General features: G+C 45.6%; 1 protein-coding gene across 1 annotated transcript; it reads left to right on the forward strand.

The window, feature by feature from the left end:
* Positions 1 to 3: 3 nt before the first annotated feature.
* LOC310819615 (USP6 N-terminal-like protein) lies at positions 4 to 14574 on the forward strand. The gene is made up of 14 exons (XM_083690925.1): positions 4 to 384; positions 4794 to 4867; positions 7714 to 7799; positions 7907 to 7946; positions 8772 to 8852; positions 8997 to 9104; positions 9749 to 9858; positions 11020 to 11068; positions 11334 to 11454; positions 11824 to 11918; positions 12206 to 12271; positions 12940 to 13039; positions 13364 to 13516; positions 13802 to 14574. The coding sequence occupies exons 2-14, from the start codon at positions 4802 to 4804 to the stop codon at positions 14482 to 14484; spliced, it is 1758 nt and encodes a 585-aa protein (XP_083547051.1). The 5' UTR covers positions 4 to 384; positions 4794 to 4801; the 3' UTR covers positions 14485 to 14574.
* Positions 14575 to 15348: the final 774 nt, after the last annotated feature.

The following is a 15348-nucleotide window of genomic DNA, read 5'->3' on the forward strand; positions in this document are numbered from 1 at the left end:
AAGCTGGTGTAAAGCGGCCTGAGAACAGCAGAGGGCGGCAGAGGCATTAAACCAGGCACTACTCTCCCTGAGGTTAGTCCAGTCCGCTGAAACAAAAAAAAAACGCCTACATGCTTTGTGTGTGTCACTGTACCTTTAAGACATCACCCAGAGCTCGTATTTATCTGTCACCCATGCCACGCTGCCGCGCCTGCTCAGTAGACCACCAGAATCCCCTTAGCTGGGTCTGTGCCGTGCCGTGGACTGACTGGGGACGGCTATTGTTGTCAACTGCGATTTGGGTGACAGCTCTACTTGGATCTGAAATTCCATGATTGACGAAATAATGCGAAAGGCGAATTCTCTTTCTGCACGGATAGCGCAGAGAGATATCCAGATTAAACGGTAATTGCACCATCTTTTTGTTCTAGTGTTATTACAGTGGTTTAGTCAGTGACAGTTTCACTACATGTATTATTATGGAAATACCTATGCACGTCTGCGCGACAGGCTCCGTGCGTTAATCCAAGCAAAACGCTCTATAACAAGCGCTCTTTCTGTTGCAACAATGTATCTAGTTTTCCTTTGATTCTATTAAAACTGGGAGGTTTGCGTAATATTTGCTCCCTATTTCTTCACAGTCTGTATTAAGCTGACAACACCCATGGACAATATTCGCTCTCAGACAAAACCAGACACGTTATTTAGGCTAGGCCTATTGGTTTAGTATAGATTTAAATGTGATTTGTTGCGAGCTCTATTGAATGTATGCTTTTGTGAAGCTGTTCAACAATGCATTCAATCCTCAACAGCGGACCACGCTGATACTGTGGCATGGATGTAATGAATGTAAACAAAAACACCAATGAACAAACAAACATGATCCCCTGCCATGAATTTAGAAGATGTGCCACTATACTGGCCTGCCGTGCATATAGCTGGTTCCTTTCATTCCACATAAAAACGTATATGGCTTTGTGTGAGAGTGAGTGTGTGTGTGTGTGTGCGTGCGTGCGTCCTTGCGCGCCTGTGTGTGCGTGCACGTGTGTTTGTGTGATTTGGTGTGTGTCAGCTCTCTGGGGTCCAGATGCAAATGAAATCAGTTGCAGTAGAGGAGGAAGACAGCTAGGCTACTTTTTTTTTTCTAAACCCTCCCTGGTCTCGGTGCTGGGCCTGGACCTGGCATCCTTCCACCATGCTAACTGGGAGGCTCTCCAGAGCCCCCACTATGTGCTGCCTGCATTGGTTTTTGACCACTGACCACATGGCACCTCCTGCCAGATGGATTGAGTCTCACATTCAGTGCTTTTCTGAATGTTTTGATAAACTGTGTTTCCTCTCTTGAGTTTCTTGTTTTCTGAAAAGTATAGACTAGAGATAAAGGGGTGAAACTAAGGGACTACATTGAATCTATGCAGTGGAGGCTGGTGGAGGTAGACATCGTACATGTGTGTTTCATACCATTCCTCATTCCGTTCCATGCATTACAATGAGCCCGCTCTCCGATTTCTACCTCCATCAGCCTCCACTAAACACTATCAGTGTCTGGTGAGAAGGGGTAGTAGGGGTGTTCAGACTGTGACGTTAGGGTGAGGGAGAGAGTCCTTCTCAACCACTGTTACCTCAGTGTAACCAGTCTATCTGACTGTCTCCATTGAACAATGTTTGAATGTCTGTCCTTTAAATGTCTATTGTGTTTTTTTATAACTGGATTCTCTCTAAGCCAAACACATTTAGCTGTTCGGGATAATAAAGAATACATGACTTGACAACACTATATCATTTCCCTGTTTGCCAAGACAATGACTAGTGGGCTAAACCAGAAACAGCTTGGCTACAACCCAGTCTAGCCTCAGCCCTCAGAGTTCTCAACCAGGGCGAGAAGACGAGGCGTCACATGTCCATCTTCATCAGACTTCAGCGTGTCGGGAGTCTCCTATGGGAGACTGGCTCCGGTAGCTGCCAGCAGCAGCCTCCATCTCCCCTGCTGTGCTCTATCTGTGTTAAACAGGTTGAATAATTCAGTGAGGTAGGGACTGAAGCACATGTCTGCCAGACGGTCAGTGACACATTTAGACCAGGGGAGGCTGGTGGAGGCAGAAATCGGAGAACGGGCCTCATTGTAATGCATGGGATGGATTCAGGAAAAGTATCGAACACATGTTTGATATCATTCCTCATTCCATTCCATGCATTATAATGAGCCTGTTCTCTGATTTTCGGCAAATTTTTCTTCTGGTGATGTAAGTGCTGGACTGGAAGTCCAGGCCCTTCAGGACAAGTTGCCCATACCTGCAATACAACCATATTGTATGTCCTGTAGTTGGCCATGGGAAATGACTGACCTACACACAGATTGTAAACCTGTCACGTAACAACGGTGGTGAGATTCCAGAACAACTGAACTGCCTGTTCTTTGTTCCGAAGCTCCTTTGCTTCCAGGTTGGGAATAACAGTATTACATTGCGTAATCCTGCCCTCAGAGATATTCCTAATCCAGATGGTTGATGTTTCCTGCTGTGTGTCCATGCAGATTATGACTCTGGGACCTCTGCACTGGAAATGATGCTCACGGAATGTGGGGATTAACTGGGATTAATACCCCCTGGTGCTTTGTTGTGGTAGTACAATAACAACAGCCGTGGCGGTCCAGTGGAATATCTCACCATGGTTACTAGGCAGTATTCACCTGCGGGAAAGTAGCTCCGTACAGTAGTTATGCCTACATGGTGGACCACCAGAGCCCTGATCCTCCTAAACATATTATACCATAATGCTAACTGCATAATGCTACCTGTGTCATAGCCTATAATGCTAACTGCATAATGCTACCTGTGGCATAGCCTATAATGCTACCTGCATAATGCTACCTGGAGCATAGGCTATGATGCTACCTTCATAATGCTACCTATATCATAGGCTATAATGCTACCTGCATAATGCTACCTATAGCATAGGCTATAATGCTACCTGTTTGATGGAGCCTCACGGAGAGGCTCCTGTTCACTGTTTCCTTGCACATCTTCACCTTTCCACTGCCTCCCCTCCGTTCTGCCTACCACCTGTGTCAGATCAGGTTGAGATGTGGTATGTGTAGCCATCACAGAGCCACTGGCAGAGATCAGGGGAGGCTGATGGAGGTAGAAATCAGAGGACGGGCTCATGGAATGAAGAATTCCTTGTTCCATAATATGCATTACAATGAGGCCGTCCTTCGATTTGTAGTTCCACCAGCCTCCCCTGGCAGAGATACAGTATGTCCCTGGAGGATGGAATGATCACAGTGTTTTGTAATATTAAGAAGGGCTGTGAGATGGGCCGTCAATATCCACCTGTCAATCAAATGTTCCTTTCCCTCTTAACTAACACCCAAGTGCTGATGAACAGCATAGCGAGTCAGATGTGTGTGTGTGTGTGTGTGTGTGTGTGTGTGTGTGTGTGTGTGTGTGTGTGTGGCAGGTGGGGAGAGGGGAAGGAGAAGGGAAAGAGCATAGCGGGTCAGGTGTGTGTGTGTCTGTGCGTGCGTGCGTGCGTGGAAAGAGATGGGAGAGAGAGGGGAAAGAGGGGGGGAGGAGAGAGAGGGGAGAGATAGGGGAAGGGTTGGTAAGGAGAGGGGAGAGAGGGAGGAAAGAGAGGGGGAAGGAGATGGAAAGGAGAGATGGAAGTGAGGGGAAGGTGAAGGGAAGAAGAGAAGCGAGAGAGAGAAAGAGAGAGGGGGAAGAGATGGGAAGGAGAGTGGAAGAGTGGAGAGTGGGTTAACGGACACTCTCATCTGAACGCTGGCTGGCAGGAGTTGCGTTTCCCAGGGGGCTTATATTACTGATGCACACAACAGACATACAGACACACAGCCTCTTCATACACTGCCAACTAGCCATCCACTCAGTGCTTTGCTTCTCAAACCTGTTGTGTGTGTACTGCCCTCTCCCACTCAAACCTGCTGTCTAATACGTATCAGCACCTTGTGTTTGTTGTTCAATCCCCCTGAATCTTTTGCTACATTTTTACTACAATTGATTTCAGAGAACTCACCTTGACGACGTCATGCTTGCTACAGGTCATCAAAGTGCATATGCAACTTTGGGTCTAAATATGACTAAATACTACTACATATATTGCTTATGTTGGACTGAAATGGTTGTATATTGATATACTTGTATACTTAAAACATGTATTTTCAGCTTATAATGTTTGATTGGAGGAGGTCTTTAAACTGTTTCCTTATAGGTCATTCAGTGTTATTACAGGTTCTCAAAAAAGCAGTTGTCATTAAAAAACAATGAATTACTGTTGCTGTTACAATATCAAACATCAATTTTTAATAAATAAGACAATTTCGAAATGGTAGAAAGTCTTTCTGTGTTGATCTGAGGTGAGAAGTTAGCGTAAAGCGGTCAGAGAGCCGTCTCTCCAGACCGGACCAGATAGATAGACGCAGGAAGTGTCCTGGCTTATGGGACAATAGAAGCAGCATTAACCAACACAATAACCCAAACCAACATCCTGGGCTTTATGGCAGGGGAACACCATTCAATGTCTAATATCCTACTGTCAGTGAACATCCCCCAGCATACAGGACAATCTAACATGGTAGAACATGAAGGATTGGCTATGTAAACAGAACCGGATCATGCTGTGAGAGAATGCGAGCCATGTCTGCTCTCAGTTTTGTTTTGAAAGCCAATGCCTTTCCCTCACAACAATCGGTTCTCTACATTGTGATTCTGACTGATTCTAATACTGTTAAAAATGATATTGTTTATAAATACTTTAATTAATACATTTTATGAATGTATTATTTTGTCTGTTTTCAGATATTGACATGAAGAAAGACATTGAGACACTGATAGCAGAAGAACGTGCTGACATCATCTTGAAATATGATACGGTGAGTGACATTCAAGAAGCCCACAGCATAGAGTGGTGCTGTGAGCTGTTTCTGAGACGCTAAAATAACCATGTACATGGCAAACCTTACGTAATTTCTTGTTTACAGATGACAAAAATAATGCAAGTGAACGCCCCCAAACAAATTACTGTATGAGTGGAGAAGGACAAGGATTGAAAGTTCACAGACATCAACCAATCAGAGCAGTGTATTTCATCCCCTGAACTTGTGATAGTTATGTTTCATGATGTCATAATTATGGATTGACATCGTGCATTTGTATCATGGTGTCATAGTTATGGATTCACATTGCGCAGGTGTATCATGATGTCATAGTTATGGATTCACATTGTGTAGGTGTTTCACGATGTCATAGTTATGGTTTGAGATTGTGCAGGTGTATGATGATGTCATAGTTATGGTTTGACAGTGATGTGTGTATCTGTGTGTTGTCCATCTGCCTTCACAGGAGGAAGAGTTCACACTTGTTTGAACGGGTCATTAAAAAACCCAGCCGACGCTCTAAGAAGGATAACAAGGAGAAACAGAATGTTAATAATGTGGTGTGTGTGTGTGTGTGTGTGTGTGTGTGTGTGTGTGTGTGTGTGTGTGTGTGTGTGTGTGTGTGTGTGTGTGTGTGTGTGTGTGTGTGTGTGTGTGTGTGTGTGTGTGTGTGTGTGTGTGTGTGTGTGTGTGTGTGTGTATGTGTGTGCATGTGAAGTGAATCAATGTGTCTGACTATGCATAGCTGAAGTAGCCTAATAGCATGTTGATTAATACTAATGGTTTGTTTTGCCAGGCAAAGACAATGACACTGTAAGACATTGCTAATAACTGGTGACCTATGAACCTTCCTCCAGGTCGTGACCTCAGTTACCATACACTGTAAAAAAAGTTATTTACATTCGGTACAATAAAGAATAATCTAGTTAATTTACAGACTTTTACGGATATTTAACATTAAAATCCAATTTTAATACACATAATATTAAATGTTTAATACACATTTCATACATACACAAAATCATACAATTTATATGTTAAATGAAGTTTTAAGCTGTGACAATACTTAGATGTCATAAAATTACGTGATAAATTACCACTTTAATGGGGAATTTTATGTAAATGTATCGAATTTACCAATCTAAATACTAGTTCAGCAGTTTGCACAGCAGTTTCCAGCAGATTTGCTGATACATTGCGGTAAGAAGAAGGGAGAGAGAGAGTGGGAGACAGCGGTTAAATTTAGCTCTCAGTCTAGCGGCGGTGAAAGGCGGGGGGTGGGAGGGTGCCTGGTCTGGCCATAGCAACAGCTGTGACAACGGGAACGGGAATTTGTCGCGTGTCTTTAAAAAGGTTCAGTTGATTTCTCTCTATGAAGGTCTCTTCAGTGTCTCTGTTGTCCCAGGAGGCAACTGAACCTCACACACCAACACACACCGACACACACAAACATACGTACATAGAGAAGCAATTCAGCCATACATTCACCTTCATGTTTGAAGTACAATTCACCATGGGTATAGAGTATTCTAATGCACAGTGTGATACAGATTGGAGAGGAAACATCCTCAGCAGGTTCTGTGGCATGCTGCCAACCGCTTTCCACACGTTCACTTCGGTGTTTAATTATATCTCTCTCCTCTCTCTCTGCCTCTCCTCTCTCTCTCCTCTCTCTCCCTCCCTCTCCTCTCTTCCTCTCTCTCTCCTCTCTCCTCTCTTCCTCTCTCCTTCCTCTGCTCTCCTCCCTCTCCTCTTTCCCTAAACGACTTCCGCTAACCTCCTATTTTTAGCCTTCTCACTTTCACAGACTTGACACCATTCACTGCCCCCAGGGTTTCTCCAGTGAGGACGTGTCTGTGCTAGAACCTATTTGATACACAGATAAATATCTGGGGTCTCTGTGGGCAGTATCAAAACACTCCTGTTAAAGAAAGCATTCCTCGCGCTTGACTCTGCAACCTGCTGTCTGACAGTCAGCCACATCTTGGTAGTCTGTTAGTCTTTAGAGAGAACTGTCTCAACCAGTGAGGCTGGTGGAGGTAGACATCGGAGGACAGGCTCACAGTAATGCATGGAATGGAATGAGGACGGTATCAAACACGTGTGACATGTTTGATACCATTCCTCGTTCCATTCCATACATTACAATGAGCCTGTCCTCCGATTTCTACCTCCACCAGCCTCCCCTGGTCTCAACCATAGAGACATTGGACAGTGTTATTCTACCTCTGTTGTCTCTGAACCACGTCTGTTGGCATGGCGTCCGTCCCCTCTCTCTGTTGTGATGTGTCCACATTGTGATATGACTTTCTGTTGCGTCAACATCGAGATGGGATTTTCCATTGGACAATTGCTTTTACTCTTGATCATGACATGGACTTAAAATCATTAATCTCTAATCCCTTGTGCAGGTTTTGATGCTTATTGATGACCTTGCTTGTGCTTTATGTAATGTACCCTTTATTCATTTAGCAATAGGAACAAACAACCTATCAAACCTTGTGTTTTTGCTGAAGAATACAGTGAAATTGTGTGTTGCTTATCTTTGAAAGTTCTAAAACTGCCCATTCAGCGCAACAATCTTCTATGAATTGAATGATTAAGCACTTGAATTGTGTGTGTATGTGCATGTGCATGTGTTCCTGTGTGGGTGTGTGGGTGTGTGTGTACCTGCATGTGTGAGTGTGTGTGGGTGAGTGGGTGTGTGTGTGTGTTCTTTGGTGTGTGTGCCTGTGTGCATGCATGTGTGTGTGTGTGTGTGTGTGTGTGTGCTTGCGTGTATGCGTATGTGTGCGTGTGCGTGTGTGTGTGTGCCTGACCCCTGTGTGTGTTTGTAACTCCAGGGCAGGCAGGAGGGGGTGGAGATCGACCCCTGGGAGGATGCAGACTACAGCATCTACAGAGTCACCGACCGCTTTGGCTTCCTGCAGTAAGTCCATGGGACGCATGTTGCCTGTTCATGGTAGAAGTAACATGCATTGTGTGTACAGTCAAAATGACCTGACTCTGACTGTGCCTGTCATTCCCTGTTCTCAGTGAGGAGGAGCTGCCAAACCCAAGTGCACATGAAGAGAAGGTAAGGGCCAAGGAACGTACTAACCTCCATAGGCCAAGAAATGTACTAACCTAACCTCCATAGGTCAAGGAACGTACTAACCTCCATAGGTCAAGGAACGTACTAACCTAACCTCAATAGTCTCTTTAGAGACTGGCTGCTGGCTAGACTTGTGGGGGGCAGTGGGTTGAAGACATGACCTTTTAGTCTGACCTCTTACATGGTGTGTAGGGTGTAATCTTCCAACTTTCCAGAAGCTGTAGTGTGTGTGTGTGTGTGTGTGTGTGTGTGTGTGTGTGTGTGTGTGTGTGTGTGTGTGTGTGTGTGTGTGTGTGTGTGTGTGTGTGTGTGTGTGTGTGTGTGTGTGTGTGTGTGTGTGTGCGCGCGCATGCCTGTGTGTGTGTGCGTGCGTGCCTGTGTGTGTGTGTGTGTGTGTAGCGTTACATTCCCTAGGCGTCCTTTTCCATAGAAGCCTATCAGCAGGCACGACAGTCATGAGGCTTTGCTTCCTCACACGCCTCTCACAAGTCATGTGTTTATGATTAATCTGATTAAAGACACATTTCACCCCGGGCAGCTTTGAAACACTTCCCAATGTCAAATGTCACTGGTAACTGTATATCTGCCGGTGCAGTGGGAGCTGTACATTGGGTAATGAAGACAAGTCAGTTGATTTTTTTTACCTTGAAGGGAATTATGTTTGCTTCCAGGAAACACACACAACACAGCATTTACTGACTAGTATTTACAGTTACTTGTCAACAATGTTATTGATACACAGTGTTTGCCATGTTGTGCACACAATATCTCCCGTCGGTTTAGTAAAACTCTGCCCAACATTCACAGCTGAAACATCTGGAGATAGAGAGAGTGGAGAAATGGCTGAAGATGGTGAAGAAATGGGACAAGTATAGGAACAGTGACAGAGTGAGAATCACACACACACACACACACACATCAAACAAACAAACACTGTTTAAAAGAGGAGGGAAAAAGCTCTACCCCCTACATTCAACACCCTCTCCCCTGCCTGCAACCCCCCCCCCCCCCCCCCCCCATCCCCCTGTGCAGATGGTGAAGAGGGTGTACAAGGGGATCCCTATGCAGCTGAGAGGCCAAGCCTGGGCCCTGATGTTGGACGTGGAGAAGCTGAAGAACGACAACGAGGGGAAGTACGAGGTAGGGGTGAGCTGAGGTTCACACACACACTACACCAGGACAGGCTGGTGGAGGGAGACATGGGCGGACAGGCTCATTGTAATGCATGGGACAGAATGAGGAATGGTATCAAACACACGTGTTGGATATGTGTTTGATGCCATTCCGTTCCATCCATTACAAAGAGCCCGTCAATCCCCATTTCTCCACCCACCGGCCTCCACTGCTCCTAGTGCATTAGCTGAAGTGGTCCCGAGTGTTTTGGAGTGTGTTGATGACACTACAGTATCTACCAGATGGTATCCAAATACTGAAGTCACTCAGAGGTTTTAATGCAACATAGTATGTCTAGAGAGGTTCAGCAGGATTAACAGTGCAGTATATATCAACTGTTTGGTGCTTCTCCAAATATGGAGAGGATTAGGGGAGTGAGATGAAAACCACCAGACGGGGATGAAACAGAAACAAAACCAACATAAACATCACACAGCTAACTATAGTTTTGTGAATAGACAATTGGGTTTTCTTGTCAATTCATTTTTTTTAAATGTATTTGTTATTGTTTATGTGAAGTACTTGTGTGTCTGATTTTGAAATGTGCAAAGAATGTATAATTGAATCAATAAAGTATTGAAATAAATAATCTCAATTCTTTTTCTTTTCAGAAAATGAAGGAGCAAGCCAGAATGTACTCCTCTGAAATCAAACAGATCGATCTGGACGTCAACAGGACCTTTAGAAACCATATTATGTTTATGGATCGATTGGGAGTCAAGTAAGTCACCAGATGTGTGTGTGTGTGTGTATGTGCGTGTATGTGTGTGTATGTGTGTGTGTATGTGTGTGTGTGTGTGTGTGTGTGTGTGTATGGCAGGAGGTAGTGGACCAGGGCCTGTTTAGAACTGTAGTGGACCAGGGCCTGTTCAGGACTGTAGTGGACCAGGGCCCGTTCAGGACTGTAGTGGACCAGGGCCCGTTCAGGACTGTAGTGGACCAGGGCCTGTTCAGGACTGTAGTGGACCAGGGCCTGTTCAGGACTGTAGTGGACCAGGGCCTGTTCAGGACTGTAGTGGACCAGGGCCTGTTCAGGACTGTAGTGGACCAGGGCCTGTTCAGGACTGTAGCGGTTAGTTTAGAACCTGACCCACCATCGGTGATTCCACTGGCAGTCTAATAGACCACAGGCCTCTCCTCTGGAAGGGCAGTGGAAAGTCTCACGTCTCAGCTAACTCCCTCACAGAGCCTTCCATATTTAGAGGGAGGCGGCCACAGTAACAGCCATGATAAACCCGATGAACCGCTGTGAAGGGAGAGCAGAAGAAACCCATTTTCTGTGGTTTTCTATGGTAGTGTTGTCCATTGAGTAGGTTTAGGTTCTAGGCAGAGGCCAAACAGTCACTTGTGACAAGGATGTACAGTACAGTATTTACGTGAGAGATTTCTATCTTATGTTATATATTATTTATTATTTATATTATGAACTTGAAGGCTAAATGTAATGACATTTCCAGACCTGTAATTGACTGTAACGGCATGAACATGAAGTAGTAAACAGGGATTAGCCTATAACTATAAATCCAGAATTTTCTGAAATGCACTCAGCTCAAATAACTGTTCCTGTGGTCTCTCTTGGCAGACTCCAGCCTTAATGCCTGGATGTAGGTAGAGACCAGGGGAGGCTGGTGGAGGTAGACATTGGAGGACGGGCCTCATTGTAATGCATGGTTGATACCATTCCTCATTCCATTCCATGTATTACAATGAGCCCGTCCTCTGATTTCTACCTCCACCAGCCTCACCTGACTATACCTGTTATCCACAGTGCTCCCTACCCCTCATGTGTCCGTGTGTGTGTGTGTGTGTGTGTGTGTGTGTGTGTGTGTGTGTGTGTGTGTGTGTGTGTGTGTGTGTGTGCTGTCTCTCTCTCTCAATACAGGCAGCAGTCTCTGTTCCACGTACTGTCTGCATATTCAGTCTACAATACGGTGAGTGAGGGTTTGTGCTCCTTCTGGTTTGTGTTCATGATGTGTGTCAGAGAGGATAGATGCTAACTTGGATCCCTGGGATGACCCTACTTTAACCCCTAACCTCTGACCTTGACCATAGCCCTCACCCTCTTCGCTGTTTTAAATCTCAACTTCAACGGGGTGACTTCAGAGTCGGGCCGTCCCAAGCATCCCACTTAGCATTTACCGTCAGAGTGTGTGTGTGTGTGTGTGTGTGTGTTTGACCCTTGACCTTTGACCTCAGGAGGTAAGCTACTGCCAGGGTATGAGTCAGATCGCCGCCCTCTTGCTGATGTACATGAACGAGGAGGATGCCTTCTGGGCCCTGTCCCAGCTGCTGACCAATCAGAAACACGGCATGCACGGTGAGCTGACCAATCACACATCCTGCACACAGTCAAAATTAACCAATCAGACACTTTCTGCCAACCACTTAGGGTTTTGGCTACTTGTCACAGGTACATCACTGTTTCCTGAGTCATTACCTACTGTAGGTAATAACATCATTCTAAGCTATCTTGTGACAGGCTAGCACAGGCTAGCACAGGCTAGCACAGGCTAGCAGGCACAATGTACTACAGTATGCCGCTTTTCTAGCTCTGACAGTACATTCTTAGGTGATGTTCTAGTCTCATTGTACACTTTCTCTCCCTCTCTCTCTCTCTCTCTCTCTCTCTTTCTCTTTCTCTCTCTCTCTCTCTCTCTCTCTCTCTTTCTCACTCTCCCTCCGATAGGATTTTTCGTTCCTGGATTTCCCAAACTTCAGCGGTTTCAGGCGCACCACGATCAGATTATTTCCAAGCTCCTCCCCAAACTGAAGAAACACCTGGTGAGATCACTGTTTAGGTTGCCCTGGGTTACATACAGCACGGGTGTTATGTTGTTATTATGTTTCATAACTGTATAGAAATTATGACATGGAAAAAACCATTCTGTATGGAACAAGGTTGTTATTACAGGTATTACTGAATGTTATTGCAGTGATGTCATATGCTTACTGAGAGATACATGTTACTGTGAAGCACTGACTCTGTCTTTCTTTCTTTCTTCTTTCCCCTCTCTATCCTTCTCTCTCCCCCTCTCTCTCTCTGTCTCTCTCTCTCCCTCTCCCTCTAGGACAGGGAGCAGATGTCTACAGGGATCTACAGCACTAAATGGTTCCTTCAGTGTTTCATTGACAGGGTAAGAAGCATGTCTTAAACCGTAGCTGCCTTCTCTGTCCATTCAAATCAATAGTTTTTCTGCTGGGATTACAAGTGGCTAAAAGAGAGAAGCTGGCCCATATTTAAATAGAAATAAGTAACGTAACGATGAGTAATGACTATCCATGGATGGAAAGTTTAGTTTTGCATGATTCCGACTCCAAGCGAGGATTAATCATAATTGCAGGATATCGTATATTATGTTAACGGCAATTAATGGGGACATGTGTACAATCCCCTAGGCTTAACGACAGTGAGTGTACTCTGTGCATACATACGCACGCACGCACGCACGCACGCACTCTCTCACACACACACACACACACACGCACGCACACGCACACGCACACACATACACACATACACACAATCCTGTGGCCGTGGTAGTCTGGAGAGAGACAAGCTGTTGTCAGCACTTCTCAGTCCCGCTGAGCCGACCACAGAGATGGGGCTGTGGGCTGGGAGTGCTCCAAGCTAGCCCCCTTTCATATGGAGGGAGGGAGGGAGGGAGGGAGGGAGGGAGGGAGCAGAGATAGAGAACACAAGAGAGAGGGAGCTAAAGAAAAGCAAAATGATATGCAGATAGAAAACGACAGTTAACACGGATGAACAGAAAATAGAAAACATCATTGTTGTATGTCTCCCCAGACCCCGTTCACACTGACGCTACGCTTGTGGGACATCTTCATCCTAGAGGGAGAGAGGATCCTTACTGCCATGTCCTACACTATCCTCAAAACACACAAGAGTAAGGAGACACACTTCTAATATATATATATATATATATATATATATATATATATATATACACACACACACATATATACACACACATATATACACATATATATATATATATATATATATATATATATATATATATATATATATATATATATATATATATATATATATATATATATATATATATATATATATATACACACACACACATATATACACACACATATATACACACTATATATTGTTATTTTTTAGATAACCTATTTTTCAAGAGAGACCTGGTGTAACATAGTGAATGGTCTCATCTTCTCTGCTCTGTCTGGGTTAGAGCGTCTCCTGAAGATGTCTCTAGAGGACCTGAGAGAGTTTCTGCAGGAGAAGATTGCCCAGTCCGTCCTCCACAGTGATGACGTCATCATAGACCAGCTGCAGGCGTCCATGATCGAGTTACGCAAGATGAAGCTGGACCTTCCTCCCCCAGGTACGATACTGGTCTGTCTGTCTGTCTGTCTGTCTGTCTGTCTGTCAGCCTCCCCCAGGTAGGATACTGGTCTGTCTGTGTCTGTCTCCCTGTCTATCTGTCTGTCTGTCTGACAGCCTCCCCCAGGTAGGATACTGGTCTGTCTGTCTGTCTGTCTGTCTGTCTGCCTGTCAGCCTCCCCCAGGTACGATACTGGCCTGTCTGTCTGTCAGTCTGTGTCTGTCTGTCTGTGTGTCTGTCTGTCTATCAACCACATTTGAACACGGTTGTGTTTGTTATCTGTAGGGAAGTCCGAGGAGCTGCCTCGTAAGCCCCTGGGGCTGGAGCTGCCCGTGCTGCTGACGCCAGTCAAGCCCACCAGAGTGAGCCCGACCCCAGCTAGCAGACCTCCAGGAGCCAGCCTGGCCCTGCACACCATCACATACCAGCCAGACGCCATATCCCCAGAGGAAAGCCCCTCCAAGGACCGCATAGACATGGATGCTCTGAACGAGGACGCGCCCTGCCTGCCCTCCCCGGACCCCGTCCTCATCCATGAAGTCCCCCTCACCCCTGATGGGCCTCCACCTGCAGGGCCACCCCCTTACGAACCACCAGGGGGCAACGCAGCACATCTAGTCAGACAGATGCACTCTGCTGTACCTGTACTGAGTACTGAGGGTCTGTCTGGGGGGGGGCAGGTCTTAGCTCAGCAGGGCGCCAACACACCTACAATACTCCCCACAGGCAACCTGACTGTGAAAGCCGCCTCGTCCCTCAGCGCCCCCCAGTCACCCTGCAGGGTTCCCCGGACTGAGTCGGCACCCGTAGGCCAGGCTGCTCTGCGGCCCTCGGGCCTTCCCCAGTCTGACAGCCTGTCAGCGAGGGAGACAGCTGAGGATGGGTATCTGGCTCACTTACTGGAGCAGGCGTCTGCCCTGGCCAAGCACACACCCCAGGACGCTGGACGGCCAAGGGAGGCATCGTAGCCTGAACCCCCCCCCCCCCCCCAGCAATAGGCTACTCCAATCAGAGACATTTCTGACCCCCCCAGCAATAGGCTAATCCAATCAGAGACATTTCTGAACATTCTACAGCATTCTAGGTGCTCTGTGTTGTTTACGTACAGTAGATAGATTAGATGGAGCTCTTATTGGGTGAGGGAAGTTGCTGTTGGTCACATGACCAGATGACTTGAGTATCATATGACAACAAGACATGACATTTTGTCCCTTTACAGCGAACAGTGTACTCTCATGTTCTAGTTTTGTAATATTTTATTAATGAATATGTTTGCTTAGACCGCCTTTGTAAAATCTTTGCTAGCAGAGCTATAGATTTATTTTTGGTACTTTTTTTCTGGTCATTTGAGGAAATGCCTTAATTTGATCTACGCCAGTTATGCCGTTGAATTCTGCACAGTCACAGAAGGGGTTTAAACTCTAGAAATGCACCAACCTTGTATTGGATATAACCTGATTGGAAAAAACTAAATCATAAAACATTGCACGATTAATGTGTATTCCTCACAGTTAAAGGTGAGCTGGCTCACTGATTGTTTTGATTGTAAACAGGGACATCGACCATATAACAGGGGTTCACAACTTCAGTCCTCAAGAGGCAGCAGAGGCCTATCTCTCCTCCCTCCTCCCTCCCTCCTCCTTCTCTCTTCCCTCTTTCCCTCTCTCCTAGACCTAGTTTTCATAACAAGTTTATTTAAGGTCAAATGTCTGGCTTACCTAGTCTATATCATTACTGATCACCCAGTAAAATCAAAGCACAAACGGTGGCCATTGAGGGACATTGTTTACCTCTGTTACTTTGGGCTTACACTTTTAATTTAGAGGGAATAT

This window comes from Argentina silus (assembly GCF_951799395.1).
Source record: "Argentina silus genome assembly, chromosome: 19".
Lineage (NCBI taxonomy): Eukaryota > Metazoa > Chordata > Actinopteri > Argentiniformes > Argentinidae > Argentina > Argentina silus.

What these genes read in the sequence shown, in the direction of transcription:
- LOC310819615 (XM_083690925.1), top strand. Translation starts at nt 4,802, where the DNA reads ATGAAGAAAGACATTGAGACACTGATAGCAGAAGAACGTGCTGACATC. An exon ending in GACCGCTTTGGCTTCCTGCA is followed by an intron (nt 7,800 to 7,906) that starts GTAAGTCCATGG and finishes CCCTGTTCTCAG; the next exon opens with TGAGGAGGAGCTGCCAAACC. An exon ending in TCAGAAACACGGCATGCACG is followed by an intron (nt 11,455 to 11,823) that starts GTGAGCTGACCA and finishes TCCCTCCGATAG; the next exon opens with GATTTTTCGTTCCTGGATTT.